Here is a 22072-nt window from a genome sequence, read left to right on the forward strand (position 1 = left end):
TTTAGAAAGAAAAAAAAAGTAAGGGTAAATCGAATATTTTCAAACGTATGAGGGGTATATAGGCAATTATCCTTAAATTAAATTTTATTTTTATTTAAATATTAGATAAAAATAAAAGTAAAATTAAAATTAATATAACATAATTTGTGTCTCCAAAAAATATAATTTTTATTTCAAAAAAAATATTTATTTTTTATTTTTATTTTATTTTTTTATCATGACTCCTTCAGATATGCTCTTTATCTCTATCATCCAAAAATTTTAATATACCCTTATCGACGTTGCCGTTGCCGTATGTGTCCATGCGCTCCGGTATAATCTCATTCGTCATTTATGCCATATTTATAATAAACAATTAATTATTTTTATAATAGTTTTATATTTAAAAATTAAAATATTTACCTGAAATGTATGGAAACAAAATGTCAATATTAGACTAGCGCTGTAGTGTTTATGAGCTTTGGATAGGATTGGCTTTAGTGTTAGTGACTGATCGACAAATCTGGAGAGTGTCGGACTGAGTCGGGATCGTTTCTGCGCAAAATGGATGCAGAAATGAACTCGACACACTCAAATAAGCAAAACTGGAGTTTTGCCATATTCGGGCGCCCAAAATAGGTTTCGGGTCGCCCAGAAGTTGAGTGCAGAATTGAACTGAACTGGAAGCCAATTCGGGTTCAGGTTTCGGGCGCCCGGATGTGGGTCCGGAAATCCACTTTGAAAGTATCGTTTGCGCTTACACGTGGCTTGTGGTAGGTGAGGTACGCCGGAGCCGGTTATGGGCGCAGCACATCGCGGGCGGAGGATCCGAAGTGAAACAATGGTGCAGCCTGGAGGTTTTGGACCCCCAAGACATGCTTTCGGGCGCCCGAAAGTGCCCGTTTCTGCAGAACTACAGGCTTGCAGCTATTGTTCCTGAGGCTTATTGGACCGCTCTAACACCCTATAAATAGGTAGAGTGCGCCCCCTTGCTGCTATTTTCCTTCCTTCTTCACAGATAAGTCCACTTTAGCATTCCAACCCCTCCAAATCACTCAAATTGCATCAAAGGTTCACAAATTCAGTTTGAGAAGTGCTGATTCTGCAGTTTTTCAGCAACGACCTTCGGTGTTTTGGCTCGTGTGCGACATAGGAAGGTCGGATTGCGGTGAAACTTGGTTTACTGAATTCTAGACTTCCAGAGGAATCCACGAAGCCCAGAATTGTAGATTTTGGCAGAGATTAGCTTGGTCGTTTTTCCGTTCTCCTTTGCTGTTGGTGTTGTCTGCCACCACGAATGACGCACCTCGCACGGTCGATGAATTTTTCGGGCCGTGGGGTAGTATTCATGATTCAGATGAGTATGTATATATATATGGGTATCAGGTATTGCGGGCTCATAACTTCCAATAGATGCAAGCATCTATTGTTAATTACCCCCGTGGCATTGGGGCACCTTCGATTAAGAGGCCTTTATAGAGAGGATGAGATGAATCGTGTCTTGGTTTATTGAATCCTAAGTATATGTATTAGGATTCAGTTGGATTTAAGATTGACTAGGTCCTAAGTATATGTGTTAAGACCTAGTCGATATTAAACTTTATGTATTAGAGTCTAATTGGCTCTAAGTTTATGTCTTAGAGTCCGATTATATTCGCCTTGGTTGTATATTCCAAGATGGAGATGTGACTCGACCCCAAGTATATGTATTGAGGTAGGTCGAATTACCCGAAAATAGAGAGTAGCTAATTCCTAAGTATATGTATCAGGATTAACCGAGTTAATATATTTTTCACTCTAGTTATATGTGCTAGAGCGAAGATCTGACTAAGCCCTGAGGTATTATGTTAGGCTTAGTCGGATTTGAGCTCTAAGTATATGTATTAGACCTCGATCGGGTATGAATTTCGCTCTAGGTAGGTGTGCTAGAGCAAAAGGCTGACTAGACCCTAAATATATAGGTTAGGATTAGTCGAGCTTGGTTTGATTTTCACTCTAGGTATATGTGTTAGAGTAAAAGGTTGACTAGACCCTAAGGGTATGTATTAGGGTTAGTCGGATGAACTCTAAGTATATGTGTTAGAGTTCGAATATCATTTGACTAAATTCTAAGTATATAATTTAGAACTCGGTCGAGTTGGAGATGTTTTGCCTTAGTTATATGTGCTAAGGCAATTGACTTAGCCCTAAGTATATGTATTAGGGGTAGTCGATATTTAATTTTCACTCTAGGTATATGAGCTAGAGCAAAAAGAGGTTCATGATGAACTTTGGGCATTAGATTTGGGTATTGGTTCTTGAGATATGGGTGTTGGTTCATGATATTTGGGTATTGATTTATTGAGGTTTGGTGTATAGGATGTATAAGATTTGGTTCATGGGATGTGGTGTATGAGATTTGGTTTATGGACTTGGTGTATGGTTCATGAGGTGTATAGTTCATGATATTTAGTTCATGAACTTGGGTATGGTTTATGGGATTGGGTTCATGAATTTAGTGTATGATTCATGAGGTTTGGATATATGATCTTTGTTTATGGTTTATGGTGTATGGTTCATGAACTTGGATATGGTTCATGGATGAAGTTTATGAACTTGGTTCATGGTTCATGGTTCATGGTTCATGAACTTGGTTTATGAGGTTTATGGACTTGGTTTATAGATTTGGTTCATGGTTCATGAATTTGGTGTATGGTTCATGGGGTTTGATTTATGGTTCATGAACTTAGGTATGGTTCGTGGTGTTTGGTTCACGAACTTGATTCATGGTTTATGGGACTTAGGTATGGTTCGTGGTGTTTGGTTCACGAACTTGAATAAGCTATGAGATTTGGTCCATGGGCGTGGGTTGTGGTTTATGGTTCATGATGTTTGGTGTATGAGATTTGGTTCATGAACTTGGATATGGTTCATGGATAAGGTTTATGAACTTGGCTCATGAATCTTGGTTTATGGACTTGATTCATGATTCATGAACTTGGTTTATGGTTTATGAAGTTAGGTATATGAGATTTTGTTCATGAACTTGGATCATGGTTTATGGTTCATGGTTCATGGTTCATGAATTTGGTTTATGAGTTTTGGTTCATGAGACTTGATTCATGAACTTGGGTATAGGATTTGAGATTTGATTCACGAACTTAGGTATGGTTTAGGTTTATGAGCCTAAGTTGGAAGTTGGATTTGAGTTTTGGGTTTGGATTTGGATTGTGGACTTGATTTGAGTTGGGTTTGGGTTTGATTTGGTTTGGTTTGGGTTTTGGTTTGGATTTTAGTTTTATTTATAGACTTGGTTTGGGTTGGGTTTGGATTTTATTTGTAGAATGGGTTTGGGTTCTTTATGTGGACTTGGTTTGGGTTAGGTTTGGATGTGGACTTGATTTGGGTTTGGGTTCGGATTTAATTTGGATTTTGGGTTTGGGTCTATTTGGGTTTTGGGTTTGGGTTTATTTGGAGACTGTATTTGGTTTTGGGTTTAGATTTGATTTGGTTTGGATTTGGATTCGGATTTTATTTGGGTTTTGGTTTTGGGTTTTATTTGTGGACTTGGTTCGGATTTGGTTTGTATGTGGACTTGATTTGATTTGGGTTCGTATGTGGACTTGATTTGGTTTGGGTTCGTATGTGAACTTGATTCGGATTTGGGTTTTGGGTTTGGATGTGGACTTGATTTGGTTTTGGGTTTGGGTTTATTTGTGGAATGGGTTGTGGACTTGATTTGGTTTTGGATTTGGATGTGGACTTAATTTGGTTTTGGGTTCGTATGTGAACTTGATTTGGATTTGGGTTCGTATAGGAACTTGATTCGGATTTGGGTTCGTATGTGAACTTGATTCGGATTTGCAATTTGATTTGGGGTCCGAATTTGATTTTGCAATTTAATTTGGGGTCCGAAGAAATCCCCTTTTAATTTGCAATTGGATTTGGGGTTCGAAGAAATCCCCTTTTTGATTGAATTTGGAGTCCGAAGAAATTCCTTTTTGATTTTGCAATTAGATTTGGGGTCCGAAGAAATCCCCATTTGATTTATGATTTGGGGTTCAAAGAAATCCCCGTTTGATCTTGATTTGATTTGGGGTCCGAAGAAATCCCCGTTTGATTTATGATTTGGGGTCCGAAGAAATCCCCTTTGGAAATTTGATTTGGGGTCCGAAGAAATTCCTTTTTGATTTTGATTTGGGGTCTGAAGAAATTCCCGCTTTGATATTGATTTTGGGTCCGAAGAAATCCCCGTTTGATTTATAATTTGGGGTCCGAAGAAATTCCCGTTTGATATTGATTTGGGGTCCGAAGAAATCCCCGTTTGATCTTGATTTGGAGTCCGAAGAAATTTCCGTTTTGATATTGATTTGGGGTCCGAAGCAATCATGATTTGGGGTCCGAAGAAATCCCCATTTGATATTGATTTGGGGTCCAAAGAAATTCTCGTTTGATCTTGATTTGGGGTCCGAAGAAATCCCCGTTTGATCTTCTAGCGATGCTGCAGATGACGTCGACGAAGTTAATAACGGTGGCGTGGATCTGTTCGGCTACCGGATTTGATTTGACATTTTCGAAAAAATTTTGAAGGGTTCGAAGAAACGGAAAATCAAAGATTCCCCTCCCCTCTTCTTTCGAAAGTGTCAAACCGTCAGTGTTATAAATGATGTCACTGAAGTTGATGATGGTGGCGCGGATTTGTTTGACCGTCGGATTTGATTTGATATTTTCGAAGAAATGTTGAAGGGTCCGAAGAAATGGGGAATCAAAGATCCCCCTCCCCTCTTCTTTCGAAAGTATTAAACCGGCGATGTCGTAGATGTCGTCGGTGAAGTTGATGACGGTGGCGCGGATCTGTTCGGCCGACAAATTTGATTTGACATTTTCAAAGAAATGTTGAAGGGTCCGAAGAAACGGGGAATCAAAGATCCCCCTTCCCTCTTCTTTCAAAAGTATTAAACCAAAGATGCTGGAGATAGTCGCAGCAATGTAGATCACCCATTCCATCATCAATGACTTCGAATAGGGTATTGAGAGGTCCGAAGAAACGGGGAATCGAAGATTCCCCTCCACTCTCCCATCGAAGCCATTTGATGGTATGGATGGCTACAATCGCAGGACCAAAAAAAAGAAAAAAAAATAGAGGGAGGGGGGAAGAAGAGAGATCTTTTTTTTCTTTTTCTTTCTTTTTTTTCTTTTTTTTTCTTTTTATGTTTTCTTTTTTTCTTCTTCATTTTTCTTTCTCTTTTTTTTTTTTTTACCTGTTGATCAAATGATGGATTGGATGAAGCAGCTCAATGATTTCTTCTTCTTTCCGCGGCTCGACGATATCTCCTCCTTTCAGCGGCTCGGCGATATCTCATCCTTTCAGCGGCTCGGTGATATCTCCTCCTTTGAATATTTTGAACGTAGAAATGTGTGTAGCAATCTATCTCTTTTTTGTTTTTATCTATCGTCTAAGTAAAAAATTCTCCCATGTTTGATTTCGGTTCTCGTATTTATAATGGAAGGGGTGGTGAGAGATATTTTGAGGGATTCGAAATTCGAATTTGAATTTTGAATAGGTTGTTGGATGGTTGGAGGATTTTTGGGAATTGGTTGGAGATTCGAAATTCGAAATCGAATTTTGAATGAGTTGTTAGAGAATATTTTGGGAATTGGTTAGGAATTCGAAATTCAAAATCGAATTTTGAATGGGTTGTTGAGAATATTTTGGGAATTGGTTGAGAATTCGAAATTCGAAATTCGAAATCGAATTTTGAATGGATTGTGATTTGAAATCGAATTTCGAACAGATATTTTATAGGGTGTGGATGTGGGCCGTCATTGATCAGGCCCGTTTTAATTTATTGGGCCCAAATGATAATATTTAATAGGCTGGAATGAGCCCCGTTTTTTATTTGCATGGGCTGAACATTTTAACGGGCTTTCGTAATGCCCACCAACTCGTGTTCATGAATGGGCTTATTGAATGGATGATTTTTTTTTTTTTTTCACTTCAAACCTCAGTTAGTTAATTCGCGATTAAAACGCGAATGATACGCGAATTTTAAAAATTACATATTAAACGGCACGTTTCGTATTTTTCTGAAAAGTTCGGAAAAAAAATGCCAAATCATTCTCAAAAATACTTGTTCGCGAATTATTCGCAATTCGCGAATGATTCGACTAAAAAACGGCACTCGCGGCCGCGGATTCGCGGCCGAGGCTCGCCGCTTCGTCGCTCTTGTCGCCGAACTCGTCCGGGTTGTCCTCCTCATTCGCTGCCCTTGCCGGCATCGGGAGCAAGAGCCGCCGCGACGGCAGATGCCCTCTCGCGCCGTCCGTGGAAAAAAAAAGAAGAGAAACAGTAAAAAAAATCGGGGCTTTTGAGCATACTTGTGCGCGGTCCACGAGGCCACTTTGTGGCCTCGTGGACCACATGAGAGGGAGGTCCACGGTGGACCTCCCCTCTCAATTAATGCATCTTTATATATATCATATATAGGATATAATATATATATATACACTATACTATATATATATATAATATATATATATTTTATTTATAAATTATTTATATTTATTTATTATATACTATATTTTTATTATAATTTATAATTATTATTAATATTCTAATACATAATTTTATATAGTTATTAATATCTATTTATTTTTATAATTTTGAATATATTTAATTTGTATAACAAAGTAAAAATAATTATAATATATTCAACTGGTGTTTTAGGCAAGAATTGTGAATCTTATGGGTTTTATGATGCAATTTCTTTGAAGAGTTGGATTTGGATCTGAGCTGATCTCCAGCATACCACACTGCTTTTGAACTTTACCTCAACGGATTTGGAGTTTAGAAGGTAAAGTTAAGGCATAAATGTTGATTAAATTAAGTTTAAGTGCAGAAATAGTACTAATTGATGGATTTCATGTGTAGAGCTTGAGACGCATTGATTGCTGGTCTTGGAGGATTTCGGCTGATCCAGCAGGACTAGCATTGTTCGAGACCCCTCTTTGCTGCCAAGCGTTAGCATTAGAGGTGGGTATTTCATCGGTTTTGCTCCTAAGTGCTTGTAGTGCGACATGTATGATTGTGGTTTTGTTTTGTGTATATCATAGTTGTAGATCAAATTCGTTGATTGTAGCATGTATGAAATCTGAATTGGAAGCATGATTAGAATTAGATGAATATACATGTTGGACTTGGAACTTAACTTAGAAGAAAACGCGGTGACTCGACCTGTCATATGATATGTAACTTTTGTCCACATGATAATCATGCAGCATGCACGAAAGAAACTAGAATACTAGGGGTTCAAAATGAATATACTTAAGTTTTTAGTTTATAGTATTTAGATGTTTCCTCTACCTTTTGTTCAAGGGTTTTAAAGTTGCACTAATTTGATGGAAAATGTATTTTCTAAGTACATTTCATATAAGAATTTCTACTATCTTCTTTTTTCCATTTATCTTCAATTAAGCTATATATATATATATATATATATAATATTATATATATATATATATTATATATGCCATGCTTCTATACTATTATGAGTATTGAGGCCTTCGTATTCCTAAAGCCTAATTCAAGCCAAAAATAAAATGTTACTCTACTCAACCACCCCACCCCAGCCCATTCGTTGTCCGATTACAAATAGAAAAGAAAAAAAAAAAAAAAAATCGATCACTATCTTCCTTCTCCCCTCACTTAATCCACTGAAATTCTAAACGAAGAGCCCCTCGCTCTCCTCCTCCTCCGGCTGCAGTCGGTGAGGGTAGATATCCCGGCGGTTTGCTAAATACTTAAATAAGTGTTGGTAATTAGTCAGCATTTTTTTTTAATTATAACGCGACATACTTAAAGTGTCATTATATATCTGCGACGCCACATATAAGAATACTTTAAAGTGTCAGTAATTTAGAGTAATATTTTTTTTTTGACTTGTATCGATATATACTATTTTTATTATAGTAGCTGAACACATACGAGCCGCCCGGTTTTTCCGGGTTCTTTGATTTCGATCTCAAGCAAGTTCGTAGCTCGCTTGTGTTTGTCTCGTTTGACAACCCTACGGATCACGCACGTGAGATGTCTTATCCCTCATTTATATCTTATCAACTATAGGTTTCAAATTTTAAAGCCAGCGTGGATAATGAATTAGTTGTCGGGGAGTTGAAAGGGCACTGCACTAGAATCTGAAAGTTAATTACTTCAATGGACTCTCTCTCTCAAGGAAAAAAAAAAAAAAAAAAAAAAAAAAAAAACCTAGCTTAATGCGATATATTTTCTGATATTGAAAAATATAAATATAAAAGAATATAAAATTTGAATTATATACTTAATTATACCTTATGCATTGAATAATTTCTTCTTTTATATGCGCGATTAATTTTTGGAATTACTTGACATATATCAATATTCTAGGCTCTCTCGGAAGGGGGAAAAAAAGGAAAAAGATGGAACTGAGAAGAAAATTCTTCATCTTGACAAACGATGCTGCAGCTGCTCCCGAGCACGGCTTTCCTTCAACTTTCCCTTCGGTGAAAGTTTGTCACCATAAATTGTAATTTTCCAGCAGCCAGCTTGGAATATGAAGACTGAACCCATTTTCGGTACAACTGTAGATGTCATTGACATGTGTTATCAGTTTCCCACAACATGAACTATGTTCAGAATACATATATATAATAATTATGAAGTTTTCATGTGCTAATTGAATTGCAAAAGAAAGGAAGGAAAAAGATTGAAAAGCATCCACAGCATCTTAATTCCGTTATCTTTATTCTCCTAAACCAAATATGATTACTGATAAGCTGCTCTAAAAGCTCGTTTCCAAATTGTAAAGAAGAAAATTTAGGTTGCCTGATCAACTACGGAAAGGAAGTAGGATTCACCTTGAGCGCGTAATCCTAGTTTAACTAACAACATAAGCAACAGTAAGATGGGTGAAGGGTAATGACTTGACGAGCTAAGTGCGACTCCGTCATATTCATATAAACCACGTGTTCGTATTCAATTAAATCAAACTACTACTACTAAGAAGCAAAAAAAGACTACACCAACAGGCTAGAGGAATTAGTTTCAAATTCCTAACATATACTCTATAGATTACAAAACTGCAGAATGAAGGAAGATGGATAACTAAACAAAAGATGCTCATTATAGTAGGTAAAGTAGTCTCTGAAGGATATCCAGTATTTTGTGTTAAATAATTTAGATACGCAAAGGAAAAACATTAAGCTAGTTATTTTGACCGGAACTTGTGAGTACCTCTGAAGCGATTGTCCTCTGTAATTATTCCAAAAGTCTCTGCAGTATCACGAATCATAATACCACTTACACCTTTAAAGGTGACATCTCTGCACTCAACAACTGCAATTTGTCACAGCTAAATAAGTTCCTTGCATGTATAAACTACTAACTAAAGCAATCAATGGCAACCAAATAAACCAAGCATAATACATGATAAAGCAATATGAATTACCTAGAAGATAGGCACCGTGTAAATCAGCAGTTAACAGGCGGTCGCTTAATTTCTTTTTCCTGAATATGCAGTAGGGAAAGATTCACTCAACAATAGCAGATAAAGGTGAAGAGTATGTATTAATAAACAAAAAATAATAAAGAGAGAAAAACAAGTCAACTAAATAAGAAAGTTTACCCATTTTCTTTTGTGAGCTCATTAATGTACTCTTTCCACATTTCATGCATTGGCTTAAAAAGATCAAAGCTACACGAAATACCAGTCATAAGATTTTAAGAAAATGAGAATTTAACAAAGAAAGTAAGAGGCAACATCAGAATTTCAACAACTTTCAAGCTAGAAATATCCTTACGGACTACAAAGGGATATTATATGATCTCTAGATTAATAGAGACATCTTACTGCTCCTACTTCCAATCTGTAGGTTCTAACCAGAGCGATCTATCTATACCCAACCTTCTTAATGGCAGCTTTAGGTCAATAACCTACTTGTAAATTCTTTTCAACTCTTAAGGGTGGTTCTATCCCGACAGTCAGAAGTTTAGGAATAAAAAAAAAACATTACAAACAACCTCAGTTGCTCCAAATTTGACTTCTCATTCTTACTTTTTTCAAGTAATGGTTTCAGTGCATCTTTCCACATGAAGTAAACTTATACTGTATAATTCAGTTTCTGTTTTGCAAAAATTATATCCTGCCAATTTGGTTAATAACATAACCTACTGTTTTCATGGTTTATCAATATCTCTGCCTACCCAACCATACCAGTGCATGTGAAAACTACATAATTTCCTTGAAGTTAAGCAAAAGCAATACAAAATAAACTGTCAAGAAACGGTAAAAAATGAAATATATATATATATATATATATATATATATACACTAGGAGTTTTCTATCCCGTATAAGATTTACTTGTGGAACTCCTTGGGCAAATTAAATGACCCAACTTTCCGATGTTGCTTCATCGACATATGCTTCTTCGACCTCTTCGAGTGACTCTTTAATGCTCTCATGCGGGCGTCCGCTAACCCATCGTTCTTTGCAACATAGTTATCAAGCAAAATCCAACTATCCAATTTTAAGCTCTTAGCTCCCCTCGCAAACTTCCCAGCTTCTTCGCCCTTCCCAATGATATCACCAACAATTCTGTGAACCGCATCCCTTCTACTCGAATCCTTCACAAAATTTGAACACAGGAATGCAATTACAGATACAATTGCGACTAAAAAAGGTACTTTAATCTCATTGTTACCATAATAGCAGCTTGTAGCAAGTTTTCGTGCATTGTTTCACAGATCTTCGAATAAACAGGATGTGTTTCTCCATCTAGAATGCGTAAAAGAAGGATTTTGAGTTAAGTATAACAACTATAGGTAAGAAAAAGCAACAATACATTAAATAAGAACCTGAGATCCTCCGTTGGGGAGTGGCATTTGAGGATCCCGAGTCTCCTGAGAAGAATCCAAAACCACGATATCGATTCTCTTCGAGCACCGAATAGTCGAACCCTAGAACAAAAGGGGCTATGATCGAATCGAACCTTTAATGGAGTAAGAGGGATCGGATATTGAAGGAGGAGAAGAGAGTGTGGCGTCGGAGGCAGCGACGGGTCGCTTCGGGTCGTGGGATTGGGGTCTTCGCGAGGGATCGCTGCTCCTCTTCTTGCTTCTGAGGTGATCTTCGTGGAGGAGATCGGATTTGGCAGCGGCAGCAAACCTCCGCTCTAGGGCATCGAAGGCGCGCTTCTTCTGGTCGGAGACGACGGGGCTAGGGTTCGCGGACGCCATTAGAGGTCCTCGCGAAGGTTCTTCGGCTATATGAGATGCTTCGAGGGAGATTGAGAAAGAGCACGCGCGCTCAGAGAGCGGGAGCGTTTAACCGGACTGGAAAGATAAGAAACTAGAAAATACAGAACCGGTATCGAACCGTATTACTTTATAGCAATTTAATGAAAAAAAAGAAAAAACAAAGTACGAAAATCAAATGGGAAAGTCCAAAATTTTATCTAAATTTGAATCAGAACTTGATGAGTTTAAGGAGTTCCACAAGTAAATCTTATACGGGATAGAAAACTGTGTGTGTGTTGTGATATTTATATATATATATATATATATATATATATATATATAATTATATATATATAATATAATTATATATATTTCATTTTTTACCGGTTTGACAGTTATTTTGTATTGTTTTGCTTAACTTCAAGGAAATTATTAGTTTTCAACATGCACTGCGTATGGTTGGTAGGCAGAGATATTGATAAACCAGGAAAACATAGGTTATTGTTATTAACCAAATTGGCAGAGATATGATTTTTCCAAAACAAAAACTGAATTATACAGCTAAGTTTACTTCATGTTGAAAGATAGTGCCGAAAACTTACTTGAAAAAGTAAGAATGAGAAGTCAAATTTGGAGCAACTGAGGTTATTTGTAGTGTTTTTTTTTTATTCCTAAACTTCTGACTGTCGGATGAACCACCCTTAAGAGTTGAAAAGAATCTACAATTAGGTTATTGACCTAAAGCTGCCATTAAGAAGTTGGGTTATTAGATAGATCCGTCTGGCTAGAACCTACAGATGGAAGTAGGGAGCAGTAAATGTTTCTATTATCTAGAGATCATATAATATCCTTTGTAGTCCATAAGGCTATGTTTGGTTCAAAGTATAAAGGAAGAATATGGAATTTATTCTTCTTATTCTTCCAAACGGTGAAAAAATTACCAAGAACTACTATTCTCCTCTTAACGGGTTATTCCGAAAATACTGTTAGAGATGGAGAATAGTGTTCCACCATTGGATGGAAAAAATATTCTCTACCTTATTCTCTCTACTAATTAAGTTATAAATAATTATAAATTATTATTAATTAATGCAATTAATTTTTTTAATAATTGCTAATTAATTATTTAAGTTATTAAATTAATAAATATTTAAATAATAATCTATTTATAATTTATTATTATTTATCTAATTAAATAGTTAGTTTTTTTTCAATCATAATTACTCTTATCCCTACTCTTTCAATCATAATTAATTACTCTTTCAATCATAATTTTTAAACTTTATAATTTATAATCTCAAAATTAAAGTTTATAATTATAAATTATAAATTATAAATTTTAATTTTTAAATTTTAAATTTGAAATTTAAAATTTGATATTTTATATTTATCAAATTTAAATTTGATCTTAAATTTAAAGTTTGAAATTTAAAAAGTTAAGTTCAAATATAATAAGAAGATAATATGATTATTTTTTATTTATAAAAATACTATCTTCTTTATTCTATCTTACCTAACCAAACGTTATTTTTTTTAATCCCAGGAATAACCCAATTTTCATCCAAACGCAAAATTGATCTAATCCCCGCTTATACCTCAATTTATACCTATCCCTGGAATAGTCACTTTTTGCTTATCCCCGAACCAAACGATACCTAAGGATATTTCTAGCTTGAAAGTTGTTGAAATTCTGATGTTGTCTCTTACCTTCTTTGTTAAATTCTCATTTTCTTAAAATCTTATGACTGGTATTTCGTGTAGCTTTGATCTTTTTAAGCCAATGCATGAAATGTGGAAAGAGTGCATTAATGAGCTCACAAAAGAAAATGGGTAAACTTTCTTATTTAGTTGACTTGTTTTTCTCTCTTTATTATTTTTTGTTTATTAATACATACTCTTTACCTTTATCTGCTATTGGTGAGTGAATCTTTCCCTACTGCATATTCAGGAAAAAGAAATTAATCGACCGCCTGTTAACTGCTGACTTACACGGTGCCTATCTTCTAGGTAATTCATATTGCTTTATCATGTATTACTAGGTACGGGACCCGCGCGATGCGGCGGGACAACAATACAACAGTATATTATTATAACTATTAATATCATTTTTTTTCTATTATGCATTAGTATTTTTAAATATTAATATTTTGAGGTTTCCGATTAATAGGTTTGATGTGGTGAGAAGATAAAATTCCAAGATATATATAATAATAATAATAATAATAATAATAATAATAATTGATCAACAAAGAGGGAGAGAGGGGTCCACTACCCTCTCTCCCTCAGGCTCCCTCAGCCGGTCCACCATGAGGTACCCGCCCTGTGGACCGCGTGTAGGATTGCGGAGATGGCAGCGTTAGCATTCCCAAAATAAAAATTTAGATTCAATTTAAAATTCATTTTAAAATTTGAATTCAAAATACAATTCAAAATTCTAATTACTAATTAGTTCAAAATTATAATTTTAAGATTATTTCTGAATTTAAATTTAAAATTTTTAATTTTTATATCTGGAGACTAAAGTAAAATATTTGCAAATTTTAGGTGCAAAAATTGATATATAAAAAAGAACTAAAGTACTATTTTTGGTCTCCAAAGAATAAAAAATTTAAAAATTAATTAAAATGAAAGCAGTATTTAAGAAATACTTTCTCAAGAATGTCCTGCTTACGATCTTACTTAACAATATCTTGCTAGGATGTCTTTGCAAATTGGATGGCCCTTCCGGCAATTATTGCATAAATATTAACAATATAAGTTAATATAAGATAGATTATTTTGACAATAATGAAAAAATAAATATGAATCCATATATATTAATTCCTAGATAATTAATAAACCCAAGGTAGCACAAAAACGACATCTAACACAGTATATACATAATAACAAAAGCAATAGGGAGGAAGATACTAAGATAGCAAAATCAAAAAAGGGCCAAAAGTAAATACAACATTGGTTAATCTGATAGATTGTAAAAAACAAACATGAAAAGGCAAGTACATATTGAAATAGTAAAACAGAAGAACACTGATTAAATGAAAAAAAATAGTAGAATCGATAATAATATATATTATTATAGATTCGAACCACGGTCTCACTTAATAACTTGAATCCATCAAATTATCAAATTTCTAAGCTATGTGTATAATCATTCACTTGTCATCAATTATGCGCATGAATTGCCCCGCTTCTCTAACAGCTTCTTTAGTCTAAAAAGCAGCAATCAAGCGATTTTGACAACAAGAACAATAAAATGTTTGGGTCCTTTCCCGTGAGGGAAAACTGAAATAAGTAAAAGATCCGATCTCAAGCTTATGCTCTTACCATAGCAGAAGCTTTTAGAGGGATTTTAATGATGGAGAAAGTTCTATTGCTTCTTAGAATTACTCAAGCTGGATACCACAAAATCAATTCATCATCTAGTGAAAAGATATCAACTCCCACGTATACGGATTCCCAACTATAAAGCAAAATTGAAGCTTTAATCGTAAAGAAGCTACAAAATCAAAATCCCATGAACTAGCAACCGATCCGCAGCTATTCCGAACGCGATTTCACCATGACCGGACCCTAATTCCTCTCAAACTAAAATAGCAACCAAATCACCAAACTAACCAGGTTAAATCGCATCAAAACAATGGATTAACACACAAAATATACACAATATGACCCAAAAAGGGGGGAAATCGGAGCTTTGATTGCTCTAATCGGAGGAATCAGGGAGCTTACCGTGGCAACGGGGCGCCGGGCGAGGCGAGCGAGGTTCGAGGCCATGGCGACGAGATCTGAGAGAGAGGGGTCTCCTCCTCCTCCTCCTCCTCCTCCTCGTGAAGGAGCAAAGCGATGGATTGGAAAGGGTTTGAGAGAGATCCAGAGAGATCGAGAGAGTGAGCGAGGGAGAGAAGGGCGCGATCCGAGGGTTTTGGATTTGGCCTCTTTCGCCTCTTTGCTTTTGCCCTTCCCCTTTTTCGTTTTCTCTTTTTTCCTTTTCGTTTTTTTTTTTTTTAAGGGTTTTATTGATTTTTTTTTTTTCTCCGTCTCCTCTACTGTACAATATTTGTTCTGTATATAATATTACATTTCACATATCATGATGAGTTAATTATGATATATTTTCTACAATCATATCTGAGAACGCAGAAATATAACCTTATGTAATTTTATTCCAGCTCCATTTTATTTAAAATGTCTAGATAAACTTTAATACCAAATTAAACTTTAACCAGTGTACAGATCATGTTAGCGTCAGCACTTGCACGATTCTAGTCGCAATTTAATGAATTTTTTTGTGGTGGTATATAATAATAAATTCTCAGAGTTTATTTTACTGGGCCTTTCAAAATTAGGCAGTTTCATTCATTTACCAACTAAAATTAAAAATAAAAAATTAAAGAATTAAAAAAGAAAATCTCTGGTAGAGGAGATGTGCCTGTCCAAGCAATCACAAACTCTAGTGGCCAGCAGTTGCTCCAAGCCAATTTCTTTTTTTTTATTATTTTTATTTTAATTTCTTAAAATTAAAATTTTATCCATTTTCAATTAATTTTTTGAATTTTATATTTTTTATTCATTTAAAAAAATAGATTGTTTGAGTCAAACTTGGTGGGTGCAGTTGTGGCATGCTTCTAGAAGTGCTTTCCAAGACAGACATGTCAGAGCCTTTTCATCATGCTTTAAATTTTAGAATATATTTTAAATTTTAGCTCAAAATTTGTATTGTTATAATTAAATTTTATAGTCCTATTTATTGAATAATTAATACCATCACTGATGCGACAATAATATAGCATTTTAATTATTTGGAAAAACTTCAAAAACCCCCCTGTGGTTTTCGTGCATTCTCACTTTGCTACCTGTGGTTTAAAACGTATCAATTTGCCTCCCTGTGGTTTCGTTTTATCTTTTTGTTAATCAATTTTATTATTATTTTTTTTAAAATCAGTGACAAAGTTAAAATTAAAGGATACTAAGTGACTATCGATAAATATAGATGGTTATCTGAAGTTTTTGTATATAATTTAATGAAATATTAACGAAAAAGCTTCCGAAAAGATAAAAATGAAACGCACAGGGGGGTAAATTGATACGTTTTAAACCACAGGGTAGCAAAATGAGAATGCACGAAACCACAGGGGGGTTTTTGAAGTTTTTCCTAATTATTTTAACATCATCAATAATAATTTTTAATATATCACTATCACATCAACCGCAAATCATTATTTAGTATATCATATGCCTCATAATTATCTTTTTATTAACAGAGAATTTCTTATGGAATATACACATAAAGAAAATAATATTTACATACGAAGCTGTTAGAATGAGTCCTATGGATTCTGATAAAATACCTCATTTTCTAAACAGTCTACATTGGACCACAAATCCACAATGCAATCTAAAAGTCAATGTTGAAACAGTACTTCTCCCATTAAAACGAGATGGCTTTCACGTGGGAGTAATTAAGATGCTCTGTAAAATAAAATTTTAGCATATATAAATCAATCAAAGTTCTTTAAATATATATATATATATATAAGCTCTAATATTTGTCATAAAAAAGCTTCTTCTATAATTTGACTAATTACAGGAGTTATATAGGAATAAAAATCTTATTTCAAAATAAGAAGTAAACAAGATATTCCAAATCTATTTCAACTGCTCACAATCAAGGGCCCCCTCCTACAAGCATTTCATAAGAACTACCATGTTATGTATATAAGTGAAAAAGAAAAAAGAGTTCTCAACTTTTATGAGGTTATGATAAATAAAATACAAACACTGCTTTAAGAGAAAAAATGAAAAGATTAACCCCAAGCAGCTGAATCTGAGGAAGAAGAAGAAAAGGAACATATAAGAAGCAGGCAGAAAATATGTACATTTTTGTACACTTTTCTTGTCACAATTCTAAGTAAGAAGGTAAACAATTCAAGTGTTGATGCACAGCTTCGCTGTTTTTCGCGCGATTCGACTAGCTATTATTGTGCGCGTCGCTGTTCTTCTTTGTGAGGACTTTTAAACCTCCATGCTTTCTCTCTCTTTTTTGCGACTTGCACTCTGATTCCTGTGGAAGCATGAATGATGAAACCATGTGTAATTTTGTAGAACGCGCTCATCATCTCTAAGCAGTGGGTGTGTGAGAAATAAGATAGTGCGGCCGAGCCAAACAGACCCTTAATCTCAATTTATTCGAGAAAATATGGATAAATTAATAAAGCAATCTTACAGACTAATATATAAATATTGCAGAGAAGAAGGCAAAAAAGACAAAAGAATATACAAAAGAATGTGAAAAATGTGAAAAGTGAACATGAATGTGAAGTTTCTTGACTCCATATCCTATAGTCAGTATGGAAATCACATGTTCTTTCTTGTCAATAAAAATATGCTTTGATCTTCATCAATTCAGAGTTCCATGAGGCTTGTTTGGAATCAGTTAAGAGGAATTTAATTGATTTCTAAGGACTTTGTGTTAATTTCTATAATATGACCAAATTTCAATCATAGGTTAGATTGGCGAGAATTCATTTTGTCGTTAATTATAATATATACACAAGCCCCAAAATACAACTTCTTGAAATAGTTATATTAGCTTTCCGCTAATTAACAATGATATATTAGGAAAAGTAGAATGAACTTGAATTGAATACAACTTCAATTTCTTTCAAACAGAAACATTCATTTCTAATTAGATTGAATTAATCGAATTCCGCTGAACTGAAGTCAAATGAATTATATCGAAATCTGATTCCAAACATGTTCAGAATTCAGAAGAGCTCACATCACAGTCATCATGTAAACATACAAATTTCTAACATAAATGGAGCTTCAACAATTGGAAATCAAGTTTAATACCTCATCTGCTTCAAGGTTTTCGCACACTCCTCTTGTCGATGAGAGTTATCTTTTCCGTTCGCGCCGTCGGTTTATCTGGCATTAATCCACAATTGCACATGATTGTCCATCGAAGATTTAATTACCAACTTGTTCAAAGAATTCAAGGAGGATATTGAAGACTAGAGTTATGAAATCACATTTGTGCTACTGATTTAAAATGAAATTTTCTTTGATTTCTCCATATTTGTTAAAAAATCAACAAAGCAGAAAAAAAATTATGAAAAGTAAAACAAAAGTTTAAAATGTGCAAATCTTACCTAAAGTATGTCGCAATTTAATTTGATTTTTTTATTTTTTCTATCTAACCTTAAAAAATTTTCTTTTTCTTAAAAATTCTCAGAAACTTTTATCAAATTCTGCTAGAATTTAACAATTTCCATAGAAAAACTTTAGAATATTCAACTTAACAGAATAATATTTAATTAGATTACACACACACACAACAAAATCTACCAAAAAGTCAAAAATAGTGTTAAATTTGATAGGGGCATTACTAAATCAAACATTCTTTAATAAATTTAAAACTTTTAATATTTTGATATCCATTTCAAAATGCAGCATCGTTAACTACACTGCCTACATTACCATCAAATTAGTAAAATTACAAAAGCATACACATTTTCGATTTCTAAATTTATTCCTTTTACCGGATTATAATTACTTTAAGAGAATTAACGATGCGAATTGATAATAATTCCAATAAAATGCAAATAAATGAAACGGAAAAGGTCACCATCGCCGTTACCTTACCGTTCTTTGACCCGGCAGAGTCGTCGTCTCCATTACCCCGATCCATTAACGGCGTCGTCTTGAAGTAAAACCTAAAGCTCGGGATCTAGGTAGATCGTCCTCTTCCTCCTCCGCCCCTCTCCTCCGATCCCCACAAACCCTAACCTATCCCTAACCCTGGCCCACTCCTCTCCTCTCCCTCCGCGTCCCCTTCGTCCCTTCGCGTCTCCGGAGACTCCTCCTCGCCTCCACATTGGGCCTCGGGAGGCGGAGGAGCTCGCAGCGGCGACGAAGCCTCCCTTTCGACCCGAAACGTCGGCGCCCGGGGCGGCGCCCGCTCGGCTCGTCCCGGCCCCGGCCGCGGCCGCTGCTGCCGCCACGTCGTCGTCATCCGGTTCGAGCTTGGACCGGGTGCACCCCATGGAAAGCTTGGCCCGAGCTTCGACGGAGAGAATGGGGGAACAGAGTGGGGTTGGAGGAGGAGGAGGAGGAGGAGGAGGAGGAGGAGGAGCAGGTTAGAGTTGGGAATGGAAAGGGAGAGGTTAGGGTTAGGGTTAGGGTTAGGGTTAGGATGAGGGGGAGGAGGAGAGGAGATTGCGGGGTACATCGAGGTGTCGGAGGAGACGAGGGGTTGGGGGGAAACGAATGTTGGAGTTGGAGTTGGAGTTGTTAGAATTTGAAGAGTCTAAAAAAGAAAGACGCGGTTATGTGGACCGGACATGCCACGTCGTCTGTAGACCGGTTATATGCAACAAATACAGCAACAACATCACACTAGTTTGAAAATGGAATAGTAGTGAGATATTTAATAATAACTTATTCGATATAATATTTTTAATAGAAAGTTTGAAATATGAATTTTAGTAAAATGTATAAAAATTATCTGAATTATACCGTCATTTTACCCATCACACAACATGATTCTTTCCGACTATTGGAAAGAAGGTTCTTCGATTTGTTGGGATTTATACAACTGTTTCCACATTCTTGATCATGAAATTGTGCATTCTGCAATCTTTTTCCCCCGTTTGGTCTATAAAAAATTTAGTGAAGTGCTTTGCTATCCTTTGCGTACTCTTTTATTCTATGACATAAGAGTGGAAGATGCAACCAAGGGGCGGGCTAATGCTCTTAGCCGTCGCGTGGCGCTTCTCAACACTATGAATATTCAATTAGAAGGTTTTGATGGTATTCAAGAGATGTATGACCACGATGAAGATTTTGGAGATATTTGGAGCAAATGTAGAGAAGGACATTATGAAAACTATTACATCATAAATGATTCTCTTCTGAGCACACGATTATGCATCCCAAAAAGTTCTCTAAGAGAATACATCATCAAAGAATTACATTAATTCTAGTGGCTCGGATGGACATTTTGGAAAGGAGAAGACCAACTCTCTAGTCAAAGAGAAGTACTTCTGGCCTACTATCTATCGTGATGTGAATCAATATGTGAGGTGTCGCACTTGTCAAACTTGCAGAGGCAAGTTCAAAATTGTGGTGCCTATACCCCTCTATCAACCCCTAAAGCTTCTTGGGAAGATATTAGTATGAATTGCGTAGTCGGTTTGCCAAAGACGCAAAGAGGTATTGACTCTATCTTTGTAGTCGTGATCACATTTCAAAAATGACTCATTTTATTCATTGCAAAAAGACTATATATGGATGCTTCTTACATTGCTATCTTTATTTTAATGAGGTAGTCAAGCATCATGCAATCCCAAAATCAATTACATCATATTGAGATGTAAAATTCCTTAGCCATTTTTGGAGAAGTCTATAGAGTAGAATGGATACCAAGTTACACTAGTAGCGCTTACAATCCTCAAACAAATGAACAAACTGAGGTTGTTAATAGAACTTTGGATAATTTACTATGGAGTCTCGCCTAAAGGAGAACTAAGCAATGGGACATAGTGCTACCCAGAGCTAAATATACCTGTAATTGAATGGTAAATCGCTCTACCGGAAAATGTCCATTTGAATACTTTATAGGCGAGTTCCAACTAACTATCTAAATCTTGCAAGTATTTCTATATCGTTACTAAATATGAACGCTGAAGAATTCACTAGTATTATAAGCAAGATTCATGAAGAAGTAAAAAGCAAATTAGAAACAAGCAATGAAGCATATAAGGAAGCTGCTTATCAACATCGATTCACACAGGTATTCGATAAAGGTGACTTTGTACTGGTCTATTTTAAAAAAAGAGCGCTTTCCTACTGGTTCTTATAACCTGTGTCGAGTTCTAAAGCACATCAATGATAATGCCTACAGGATTAAGCTCCCTCTTGGTATTCAAACTCATCCCACACCTTTAATATTCAATATTTGTCAGCTTATTACAGAGAAAATGATGATGATTCGTGGACAAGTCCTTTTGCACCACTCATGCTCAGATTGACCTAGTCAACTTGCGCATGCACCATTCAATCTTTTAATTATAACTTTCTCTAGAATTATCCAAATTGAACGTTGTTTGATACATTAGAAACTAGACTCAGAGCACTTTCTAATAGTTCATAATTTCAATGAAGTTAATTTCAATATGATGCAAATTTTGGGTTAGATATCGAAATATTTTGTGGCTCTTCGTAATTCTTCTCGTTTTGGACCTACCAACCAGAATTAAATATTTTAGGGAGTCTAAGGGTTAGGTTTGTCAATCAAGAAGTTAGTAATTTTATAATTAATGTTAGAGGTATATAAAAGAGGTCCAAGAGATTGGGTTTGAATCAGCTCAGTTTGTAATTCTCTTCTATTTAATAAAAAATTAGTAAATTAATTTGTCTCACTCTTATTGTGAGACCCCAGATAGTCCTATATATAAAATATAATAGGGTTAAACTCTTAACCCGGTTTAAGCATTTTGGGTGGTGGCAAGGTCCAAGAGGTTAAGAGAATTAAGCGTGCTAGGACGGGAGTAGTCCTAGGATGGGTGACCCCCTGATAAGTTGGGGCGTCACAGATGGTATCAGAGCCAATTACCAGCCGGAAGTGTGAGATGAGTCTCAGCTGAGCCAGGGTCTGAATGACGAGCTAGTGAGACGATTCTTACGTCGCCTGGTACTTGTGAGTCTGAGCCAGACGAGGACGTCAGGGCTTAAAGGAGGGGAGATTGTGAGACCCCAGATAGTTCTATATATGAAATATAATATGACTAAATTCTTAACCCGGCTTAAGCATTTTGGGTGGTGGCAAGGCCCAAGAGATTAAG

General features: G+C 35.5%; 1 protein-coding gene across 3 annotated transcripts; it reads right to left on the reverse strand.

The window, feature by feature from the left end:
* Positions 8287 to 15097, reverse strand: LOC109725734. 3 transcript variants are annotated; one of them, XM_020255053.1, is made up of 9 exons: positions 14958 to 15097; positions 10982 to 11340; positions 10848 to 10892; positions 10694 to 10767; positions 10354 to 10616; positions 9618 to 9686; positions 9441 to 9499; positions 9227 to 9328; positions 8287 to 8574 (listed from the first exon to the last, which is right to left on the reverse strand). In XM_020255053.1, the coding sequence occupies exons 2-9, from the start codon at positions 11226 to 11228 to the stop codon at positions 8435 to 8437; spliced, it is 999 nt and encodes a 332-aa protein (XP_020110642.1). In that variant the 5' UTR covers positions 11229 to 11340; positions 14958 to 15097; the 3' UTR covers positions 8287 to 8434. The 3 variants fall into 3 exon arrangements, with proteins under 3 accessions (XP_020110642.1, XP_020110643.1, XP_020110644.1); XM_020255054.1 differs by having other exon boundaries at positions 10982 to 11266; positions 14958 to 15088; XM_020255055.1 differs by having other exon boundaries at positions 10982 to 11254; positions 14958 to 15087.

This window comes from Ananas comosus, linkage group 20, assembly GCF_001540865.1.
Source record: "Ananas comosus cultivar F153 linkage group 20, ASM154086v1, whole genome shotgun sequence".
Lineage (NCBI taxonomy): Eukaryota > Viridiplantae > Streptophyta > Magnoliopsida > Poales > Bromeliaceae > Ananas > Ananas comosus.

Coding starts and splice junctions, on each gene's coding strand:
- LOC109725734 (XM_020255053.1), bottom strand. CDS start 11,228: ATGGCGTCCGCGAACCCTAGCCCCGTCGTCTCCGACCAGAAGAAGCGC. Junction 10,768..10,847: donor TCCCCAACGGAGGATCTCAG/GTTCTTATTTAA, acceptor TACGCATTCTAG/ATGGAGAAACACATCCTGTT. Junction 9,500..9,617: donor GAGCTCACAAAAGAAAATGG/GTAAACTTTCTT, acceptor CTGCATATTCAG/GAAAAAGAAATTAAGCGACC.